At 37.5% G+C, this 11,090-nt stretch overlaps 3 protein-coding genes across 3 annotated transcripts; all 3 read right to left on the bottom strand.

Annotated features, from left to right (window-relative positions):
• Positions 1-585: 585 nt before the first annotated feature.
• On the bottom strand, positions 586-3,406 carry LOC112523330 (selenoprotein K-like). The gene is made up of 4 exons (XM_025132885.1): positions 3,342-3,406; positions 1,324-1,427; positions 1,108-1,243; positions 586-834 (listed from the first exon to the last, which is right to left on the bottom strand). The coding sequence occupies exons 1-4, from the start codon at positions 3,358-3,360 to the stop codon at positions 797-799; spliced, it is 297 nt and encodes a 98-aa protein (XP_024988653.1). The 5' UTR covers positions 3,361-3,406; the 3' UTR covers positions 586-796.
• A 380-nt stretch (positions 3,407-3,786) lies between these two features.
• LOC112523624 (cytochrome P450 CYP749A22-like) lies at positions 3,787-6,378 on the bottom strand. Its single transcript, XM_025133291.1, has 5 exons — positions 6,090-6,378; positions 5,665-5,888; positions 5,220-5,455; positions 4,740-5,109; positions 3,787-4,307 (listed from the first exon to the last, which is right to left on the bottom strand). The coding sequence occupies exons 1-5, from the start codon at positions 6,376-6,378 to the stop codon at positions 3,879-3,881; spliced, it is 1,548 nt and encodes a 515-aa protein (XP_024989059.1). The 3' UTR covers positions 3,787-3,878.
• Positions 6,379-8,967: 2,589 nt separating this feature from the next.
• LOC112523512 (cytochrome P450 89A2-like) lies at positions 8,968-10,568 on the bottom strand. Its single transcript, XM_025133135.1, has one exon. The coding sequence runs from the start codon at positions 10,566-10,568 to the stop codon at positions 8,997-8,999; it is 1,572 nt and encodes a 523-aa protein (XP_024988903.1). The 3' UTR covers positions 8,968-8,996.
• Positions 10,569-11,090: the final 522 nt, after the last annotated feature.

Genomic DNA, 11,090 nt, shown 5'->3' on the forward strand with positions numbered 1-11,090 from the left:
AAATATTATATAATATATTAAAGTATACGATGGAAAGTATATATATATATAATTATAACTTAATATATATATATATATATATTAAATAATAATAATTAAATATAATTAAATTGATTTGATGTTTATGACGGCACAATTTCCAATGATTCCACACCCCTACTAAGGGGGTGCCATTAGCACTCCCCTATATTATAGATATAAGAGACGTGTTTCTTTTTTTTGAAATATATAATATCTACATACGACAAATGCAATAAATAAACTCAAACACCCTCCTCACCTTTGGTGAGGTTTTAACCTCAGACCTCCCAAGAGACCAAAGACTACGATACCGCTAGGCTAAAGGCCCTTTGGTTGCACCCTCACATGTTGTCATATAAATGTCTTTTTTTTATATATGTATGACGATTAATGTGCATTAATCAAAAGTCAGACTTTATATCGACTTTGAGAATGTAACCTTCTAACGTATGTTCAAACCTTTACAGGGGCAGACTATTTAATACCATAGGCACGCTGGATGAAACCCATCGAGTTGATTTTTTTTTAATTGGAAAGTTATGTTAGAAAACTCATTTAAGATCATTTAACGAAATGATGCCAACTCTATTATCAAACAAGATTATGAAGAACTTCACATTCAGATAGGTAAAAATGTAATGACAATGATACTTTCAAGCACTTTCTTAGTAACACAAATTAAGAATCCTTACAGAACTTTATTGTTTCAACTTGGGCACTATGCTGAGAGCAACATTATGGGCCTTAGTATTCATGCATCCATCGCGGCTATCTTTTAACCTCCACAGCAGGATCCGCATGCCGGAAGAGAATCTAGAGAGAGAGAAAGAGAGTTTCATAAACATCCGAAGATTTTACTCCCTACTTCTCAAAATAAATGTCCACAATGAAAAAGACACGGTTTTAATTGTACAAGTAATGAATTTCTTCATCTCAATTAAGAGTAGAATTGGAAAGTAGACATTTCATTTTGAAAATGGACACTTATTTTGGGACAAATTGAAATAGAAATGCTGACACCTATTTTAGGACGGGAGTATAAGTAAATCGAAGTACAATAAAAACGAAACATGAAAAATAACATACTGTGGTCTATGCCTCTAACGTTGTCTAGTCCACGCGGAGGTCCGCGTGGGCCACCACCATATGGGCCACCAGGGCCACCACCATCCCATTTCTTGCTGGAACCAGATAGTTTCTTATACCCATCAGATTTCTCCATCTATACATGCATTGAAATATATAGTGAGTTGTTTGTTGAGCAATATGCATACATGGACAAATCTCAGGAATCAACATTACCGAAAACATGGTGGCAAAGAACACACGAATGAAAGCGATGATTGCCCAAAAGAAATCAATGATTGTTCTGAGTCGCCATATGGATCGACTAGATTTCACAACGCCTGAGGAATCAACACAAAGTAACTGTAATTCTACATGCATGATACTTGTGCATGGAGATAGATACAAGGAAATAGAAAAGAGTAAATTATGGCATCATATCAGGTTTCGTTTGCTTGTTTATGTAAATTATTTAACATAAAAGACTTGAGATTACACTTTAAATTACTTGCCTGATGAAATTATCAAGTAGCATTTTAGGGATTAGTTGAATTTTTGGAAAATAAATCTTGAATAACAGATATTTAACTTTTCATGCAGACCAAGTACTGCAACATTAGTGTCACAGACCAAAATATATTTCCTATGTAGATCCAAGCAGCGTTAGTAATGCCTTTATTGTACTAAGTAAACCTTGAGGGAAACCCGGACAAGCCTGTGCGTCTCGTAGGAAAACGAGGCTGGACGGGACTGGTGAGAGTGAGGTAGGAAGGTGAGAGAATTGTGGAAGGTTTTAACCTATCTTGTCCCATCTTCCTGATATCTTTTCCACTTATGTTGGTGGGACAGATGCATTCTGTCCCATCAGTCAAGTCCTATCCCAGTCTAATTGTCACACCAAACGTGGGACAACAAGCTTTTGTTATGTCCCATACCAAAAGCACCTCGGTAAAGAATAAAAGAGAAGAATGAGAGAATGCTTAGGAAAGCTTATTCTTTATAACACTCAATCTCCCCTGGACGTATGCTAAGAAACAAGAAGCTCTACCCCTTTTATGCGAGACTCCAACCCTTCAAGGAACATTCTATAGTCCATGAAGAATCTACACTCCTCTTACAAAGTCTAGAACCCTTACAAGTATCATTACTATTCTAGAGGACACAAGATATAAGCACTAGGTTAATAGTAGAGCTCCCTAGATATTTCTAGGCGACTCATAATTTTTCTTCAGCACATTGCACACGTGCCGTCCAACTACATGGCACATCCAGACTCAAAGGGGATAGGGTTTGGCACTAGATAATGATATGGAACCAGAAATGACAATGCCGGATGAACAAGAACTATAAATTGATAAACCATAGGAATTCTTCGTATAGGTTAACTTCAGGTGCGTGTTCTCTTCCTATAAAGCTTAATGTCACTACCCAATTGTTTCATTATTAGCAGGCATCAAAAGGTTTAAATAGAAATTGTTTTAAACCTTTCATCTTCATGTTGGTAAAAAGTTACGGTATAAGATAACATTTATTTTCTACACACAACAAGAGCATAATTCTCGAGTAAAATCGAAAGTATAATAGGGAAAAGAATCTGAATTCCCAATTTGTATCAACATGCATAAAGACCTAACTAGGGTTTGAAATCGACTAGTTAACATAATAACATCACATCTTTTAATTTCAAGCAGAGACATGGGTGAGTCTGAGTTGATTTACCATTCAGAAGGAAAAAAACATCCCAGGGATCGTCAATCCAATTTCAATTGGAATTGAAATCATAATTAGGGTAAAATTTACACAGCGTCATTTAACAAACAATAAACACTCTATTATTGACAAACCCTAAATTCTCTAAGATTTCGCTGATGTCCCTAACATCATATTAATTTTCACAAAATTCAGGCGTCGCTTCAATTTACATGCGCACAAATAAGATAACTATGATCTAGCAAAGGATCTAACCCCCTAATTTACCACTTTATGAAATCAAATGCTCCAGAAGAGCCTAAAATCAATCCCCATTGTGAAATTTTAGGATCAGGGAACAACAATTTCCAATCTCAAATCGATCCTATCATCCAGAATCCCAGATCGGGGAATTCATCATTTTACAGCAATAATCAACCACCACGGTGAAATTCCGCCACCAAAAACAAGAAATTCGAAGATCACCAAACCAAATATTCATACAATAAACACGAAAACATAAACCGATGATGAAAATCACGCAAATGAAGAGAAAGCGAACGCACCTCTTTCGACGTAAGCCATTGAAGATTTTAGTTTTACGGTCTTTGAGTTCCTCGGTCTTTCTCACGCATAAAATGGTTTCTATGTCGAGCTTGGGGAGGAGATGATTTTAAAATTCCGGAGAAACAAAAGAAATCTTACGTGGCCAATTCTGATTGGCTACATTATATAAACCCCAAAAAAATAAAAAAATTGCCACCAAATATTAATTTTGTTTCAGTTGACACGTGTACAACAAAGAAGGTATTTCATAGAATTTATTTATAATAATGTTCTAAAATATATTACATAAATTCATAATAATTAATTAATAAAAAAGTAATTTAGTTATTTTTATAATTACTTATAGAAAATGTAATTCAATGTTATTTCAAATCGTACAAACCAAACACACCAAATCAAATTCTTACCATTTTAAATCCCTCAAAAACATTCCCCCTTAGTTTTCTTTCGAATTCCAATCTTTGAATGATAAACAAACTCATACATTCATATCATGTACTCGATCTCGATCGTTTTTGTGGATTGAACTTTTCTGTTTAGAGAGCATCAAGAACGATCGAAACTCCATGCTCGGGTCTGACCATGAAAAGCTGAACAGGAGAATGAACATAATTCGGCGACAGTTTAAACTTAAATCTTTGTAGAATCATCACAAGTGCAATCTTGGCTTCGACGAGTGCAAAATTTAACCCGACACAAGTCCGTGGTCCGAACCCAAATGGCAAAAATGCCGCAAGCGTGTTGTTTGTTGCTTTAGCTATACCCCCTTCAAACCTCTCTGGCTTGAACAGATGAACATCGGATCCCCATATTATAGGGTCATGGTGAACCGCCAATGGCGAAATATAGAGCTCCATGTTCCGCGGAAGGGTCATCGCTCCTAATCGAACTTCTTTCTTGACTTTCCTTTTTATTGCAGGAACTGGCGGGTATAGTCTTAAGGATTCTTCAACGATCATGCTCATCTGAAAAACATCATAAATTACAGCAACAAAATCAGTTTTATATGATGCCCAAATGCTTCATATTAACTTATTGCAATCAAAGGACCTTTGATCTAGCAGAATGTGAGTCTTTGACCTCCTAAGAGGTCAATGGTTCAAACCTTATTTGGTGAGGAAGATGTATGAGTTTATTTGTTCTATTTGTCGTATATAAATATTATCTGTTTCAAAAAAACAAATAACTTATTGCAACACTTGTAATACAAAAAATTTGGTTGTATAAATTTAAGTCCTATAAAGAAGTCTATTAAGACATTTTTAGATATATTTAACTTCATATAAATATGATTTTGTTGTAGTTAACAAACAGAAAAACATGTAGTCAGTGATTGATGGTTAAGATTTATGTTAAACAGAATGGAATCAAAGCCAATAAAGGGTTATAATTGTTACTGTTTTGAGTCTTGTGATCGAATCTGGAGTTGGGTTTGTTTTGCCACAGAACTCGAACACCTCGTCTCGTGCTTTTTCTTGCCAATCGCTGTGAACGGCTAGAAGAAGAACCGTCCATCCGAGTAACGATGTCGTTGTTTCGTGGCCAGCGAAATACAACGTTTTGCACTCGTCCACCATATCGTCTAACGAGATCCGTTTTTCTTCATCGTTATCACGAGAAGCTTCCAGCAGTTCTCCAAGAAAATCCTTTTTGCTATCGCTACTGCTCGTTTCTTGCTCTCGCTTTTGTATGATCTCAACGATGCATTTTTTGATTCCTAGCTCGAGTTTCTCCGACTCTATATCATCATCGTTCTTAAAAAACCCGCTGCAATTACAAATCAAAGACTTTAGCCAACTCACACTACCACAAATGCTTTATAATACTTAAGTTTATAGAAACAAACAATTGTCCGTCAGATGTTAGGTCGTATTAACCTGATGCCAGGAAGTCGAATTTTATGTGCGTTTCTTGAAACAATTAGCGTTAACTTGATTAGCATATCGAAGATTTTCTTCCCTTCTAAATAACTGCTTCCGAACGCAGTTTTGGATACGACTTCCGATGTTAATACTCTGAATTCTTGAAATACTTCGATTTCTTTCCCGTCGTATGCTTTTTTCCACCTTTCGAGCATCGTTTCGCTGCTAGAAATCATTGCTGGAATCATGCTCTACACCCGCAAAACTTGAGTTAGTTGTATGTAACACCTTTAAATAGGACGTACAATTGTTTTAAACAACTTATTAGGACATTTAAACATATTTGTCGTCCTATAAAACTGTTTATGATCCATTTCGTACGCCGGAACAAGTTTCTGCAATGAACTTCATTTATTTTCTATAGAAACCGGAGAATATAGAGCAAAGTTATCACACGTACCTTTAAGCTCTCGCCATGGAAGACACCATTGGCGATCTTTCGAAGCTTTGTCCACTTATCCCCTTTCGTCGAAGAAAGCCCGTCTCCTAACAGCTTCTTTGCATGGCCTTCAAGATCGATCTTCGGGTAAACACCGTCTTTATCGTACAATATTTCTTTAATAAGCTGAGGTTCTGTAACCACCAGTTGAGCTTCAGCACCATACCAGTTCAAGAAATTCCTTCCTAAATTCAATAAAATTCGAAATAAAAAACATCAAACTTAGCAACAACTAAGCCTGCGATTATTACAGGCCATCCGTTGTCGTCTAGAGATTAATCGGTGCACGTAAGCTGACTCATATACCGCAGTTACCAAAAAAAATATTAAGACGACTTAAATATTCACTTAAAGAGATGACATTCAAATGGGTATAGATTTCTTACCGTATAAGTTCACCCACGAGTGAACATGAGGTAGAATCCTTGGAAAGATTTCGTGCGATAGATGATCCATGGGTCGACCCATGGATCGTGTTCGCATCGCGTAAATCTCTTTGGTGTTTCCATGGAGGAATCTATAAGAAGGGCCTTTTATTCCTTGAGATCTCATCATGTATTGTATACGGATAGGCAACCAACATACTTTGTGGAGAAACCTAACGAGCATCAATATCAGTATCAGTATAAGGAAACTAGCAGTAAAAACCGTAAAATATCTGATCATTCGATCCATTTTTTGCCTTTCAACCGGGTGTTTTAGGCCGAAACGATTAGGAAGATGGATATTTTTTTGCATGAATGATCGATTAGTTTGCATTTTGTAGGAAGAAAATGAGCCTTTGGTGAGGTCAAGAATTATTAGATTCTTTCTAATGGTTTGCGATATTAATTAATAACTCATATTTTATAGACTCAAAATGTTGTATTCATACAGTGTTGTTTTATATTTGGAACAAAACTTGTCAAAATGCAGTATTCATACAGTGTTGTTTTATATGTGAAAAGTTTTTCTGTCTACAAAACAGTACTGAACGTTTCATATATGAAACAACATTGTATTATAAACACTGTATTTTCGCATAAGACATGAAAATTTGGTTTATAAATCTGTACGATTTATTGGGTTTGTAAATGATTATACATCGTTATCAAAATTTGCACTCTTTTGATAAAATTGTATTTGGTAAGGGAATCTTCAAATTTTCTATTCATTTGTGAATATGAAATGGTATTCTTCTAGAAGAACAACACCATTATTGAGAGGTTACATATCTTAATTAATCTTGACTTGATTATAGAAAAGATACAATCATGTGTACGACTAATGTTACCTATGTTATTAAAAGATACAACTTTGGTCACAGAGGTTCAAATGCGGTGACTTCGGACTATCTACAAAGCAGGTGGTCGTTCTGAGATTAGTCGGTTCGCATAGCGGGTTGGATATCCATGTTAATAAAAAAAACATACAACTTTGTATGTGTTTGACAAACAATTGATAAACTAGTCATGTTTGATAAAAATTACACTGTGAATTTCTATTTTTATTTATGGGTAAATTTTAATAATTACACCTTTTTAAATTGCGTATTTTTAAATCGTGGATATTTATTATGTGATGAAAAAATTAGTTGATAGACTAAATGACAATGTAAAATAATTTAAAATAATATGTTTGAAAAATATAAGGAATATGAAAGGCTTGATGAAATACTATTTGAAGTAACATTCCGAAAACTAACTTAGGGGCCGTTTACCAAACGCTTGCCCGGGTAAGCGCTTACCAAATAACATTATCTCACCGGATGAATATAGTAAGGACCAAGAATCTTACCCAGTAAGAGGGAAACAAGGACTAAGGGGAAGTTTACCAATTTTTTTGGTTAAGTGCTGATTCAGATAAGATGTCTGACTGTGGTAAGAGGTCTGACTGAAGTAAATGCAGATTGTATTTTCTTATTTACCAAACATTTTGTATTAAGTGTTGATTGAGTAAAAAAAACCATTATATCCCTCTTTCTAGAGTAAGTGTTGATTGAAAATTATTGTTTACTATATGTATTGTATTAAATGCTAACATAAAATGTTATTTATCAAATTCCATCTAAGCCCAATTATATTTGGATAAGATTAAAAAAGCATAGGCCCATATTAACCTAGATACATTTAAGCCCAATTATATTTGATCTATATGCATTTCCACTCAAAAACCTAATTCTCTTTGCCCAAAACCCTAGTTCCCTGATTCTCTCTGCCACCCCCGACCGGCCGCCGTCGCCCTCCCGTCACCGTCCAACACCTTGAATCGGACATGGCCACCGACGGTGTCGGCGTTCCTCTTCCCCACCTATTTCTCTTTGCCCAAAACCCTAGTTCCCCTGATTCTCTCTGCCACCCCCGACCTTCCTCTGCTCGCCCTCCCGTCACCGTCCAACCCCTTGAATCGGACATGGCCACCGACGGTGCCGGTGTTCCTCTTCCCCACCTATTTCTCTTTGCCCAAAACCCTAGTTCCCCTAATTCTCTCTGCCACCCTCGATTGGCCGCCACTCGCCCTCCCGTCACAATCCAACACCTTGAATCGGACATGGCCACCGACGGTGTCGGCGTTCCTCTTCCCCACCAATTTCTCTTTACCCAAAACCCTAGTTCCCTTGATTCTCTCTGCCACCCCCGACCCACAGAAATGGCTGCTGCTCGCCCTCTCGACACCGTCCAACACCTTGAATCGAACATAACCCACGCGTTTGTATGAAGAAGGCCCACCAATTTAGGGTTTTAGACGGAGAGGGTAGATAAGGAATGCATCGCTCTTACCGTAAGATTCATTTTTTTTTGCTGACTCCAGTAAGAAGACGGTCAGAGGCAGAAAATTTGATTGCTGATTTTGCTGTTAGGTAAACACTTTTATCTCTTATCCGGGTAAGCATCTCTTAACGGGTAAGAAGTGGTAAGAGATTAGTAAACGGGGCCTCGTGTTTAGTTAAAACTCAATAATTATACTAATTATATTTTAGATTTTTTATATTTAAAATGAGATGTTTATCTTGTATTTGATTATATTTTATATTTAAAATAAAAATGTTTTATCATGTATTTTATTATGTTTATCTACAGTTATTACACGAATTCAAAGATGAAATTAAAATAAGTTTACCTTACGTACTATTTACTTGTAACCTTGAATATTAAGTAGAATACATCAATAAATAATAATTTATACATAAATAATAGTTTTTAAAATTTGTTTTGAGAAATACATTTTATAATATAATATAAGCAAAATAAAACAACGTTCAGTTATTTAATAAAATTAATAAACACGATACCAAATACACCTTCATAAATGGTTTACTTTTGAGCCCTTGGAAAGATTCGTGTTTGGAGAGGATTCTTCATAAGGATGGTGACCTCAGCCTTCTCGGAAAGATCAACTTCATAACCATCGGCGGCAGTCCACCGGAAAATCCATATCAAATTGGCAACAAAATATTCCAAATGAAGCAGAGCCAAATCGTAGCCGGGGCAGATCCTTCTTCCGGCACCAAATGGCATCATCTTTATCCCTTTACTTCCAGTTATATCAAAAACGCCATTCATGGTATCATCATTCATCAAGAATCTTTCTGGTTTGAACTCCATCGGATCATCCCATACTTTTGGATCCCAACCTATCTCCGCCACCAAGAAATTAATGGTGGCACCCTCCGGAATCTTGTACCCTTCCACCTCCACCTCTTTCGTCACCCTATGTGGCAGCAGAAGATGGCCTGATGGGTGTCTCCTCAGCCCTTCCAAAACCACCGCTTTCAGGTATGGCATTTTCTGTAGATCGTCTTCCTTTATAACCGACTCTAGCTCCACCCCTGGTGATGGTGGTGGAGGTGGTGGTCCGACGACTGAAATGATTTCATCGTAGAGCTTACTTTGAATGTGGGGATGCTTCACGAGATTGGCCGTGATCCATATTAGAGCGGTGGAGGTGGTGTCTGTGCCGCCGTTAAGGAACTCGCCGCACATGCTTACCATCTCCTTGTCGGTGAGCTTTCCGCCATTTCCGTCAGTTGCGTCCCCCTCCGGAAGATGGAGTTTCATGAGGGTATCGACGTAGGCCACAATTTGTTCGCCGTCTGCTACTGATTGGGGTTCGGCATTTGCTTTTTCGATTCGAGATTTGATAAGTGGAATCAACACTTGTTCTTGATCATTTCGGATTTGCATAAATTCTTTCAATCTGTTTCTGAACAATATGCTCCCCAACCGTGGGAATAAGGCGAGCCCGTTAAGTCGGCCGGAGCTGACTAAGAACATCCACCGGCGTTGTACCTTCGCGATTTCGTTAATACGACGGTCGTCAAGCTTCTCTCCGAAACACACAAGCACCAACAGGCTGAACATGGCGTACTGAAAATGATCAACCACCTTTATTATTCCGGCGGCCTCCTCCGCTGCCGCTGGCTTCCTTTCCTGGAGGTGGCCAATTAGGTTATGGAGGACAGACTTTCGCGCCCAGGAGTATGACTTGACGCGAGAGGGGTGGAGAACCTCGGAGACAAGATTGCGACGGAGGAACCGCCAAGTAGGGCCGTAGGCGGCTGAGGAGATGTTCCGTACGGGGAAGGTTCGAGGGCGGTCGGCAAAGATGGCGCCTTTCTGGATAAGAAGTTGGTGGGCGAGAGAATGATCGCCAACGTAGATGAAATGACGAGAACCGGTGGAAAGAGTGATGAGTGGTCCATACTTGGACTTGAGGTTTTTGACGATGGGTCCGATTTCCGTTAGAGATTTGGTTAGCAGCAGGAAGTTAGAGGAAAGGAACGACGGCCCTGGTGGTAGGTTCTTGGTGGTTTTCCGGCGGAGCAGGGTGGATCTTATAACGGCGGCGACGCAAAGGGTAAGGAGGAGGAGGAGGAAGACGTCCATACTTGCAAACTTTGAGATTAACAACTCATAAAAACTGGTTTAAAAGGGTTCGAAAATATGTGTGCACTTTTTGATATTGTATTTGGAAGGAAATGTTGAATTTTTGTATGAATTTGTGAATATAAAATGGTGTTACTCGATTAGTTTGAGCTTGATTTTAAAGGTCAAAAGTATTAGATTTCAGATTTAAATTCAATGAAAAATAAAAATCTCTTGTAATCAAGGAAGTTCAAATACGATGACTTTAGGTTATCTACAACACAGATGGTCGTCATAAGATTAATCGGGTCGGATAACGTATTAGATATTCACTTGAATAAAAAAATATGATAATTATTGTAGTCTTCTAGAAGAACAACACCATTACATACAAAGAATAATCAATACAATAGTGTGTATGATTCATGTTTCATGCTACACGTATTATTAAAACTAGAAGAGTACTCGCGCAATGCAGCGAGATACATCGTGTTTTTAATATTTCATTTTATTTTTTTATCTCAGTCGATGTTATAATATGAC

The sequence above is a fragment of the Cynara cardunculus genome (assembly GCF_001531365.2).
Source record: "Cynara cardunculus var. scolymus isolate 2C chromosome LG 12, CcrdV1, whole genome shotgun sequence".
NCBI lineage: Eukaryota > Viridiplantae > Streptophyta > Magnoliopsida > Asterales > Asteraceae > Cynara > Cynara cardunculus.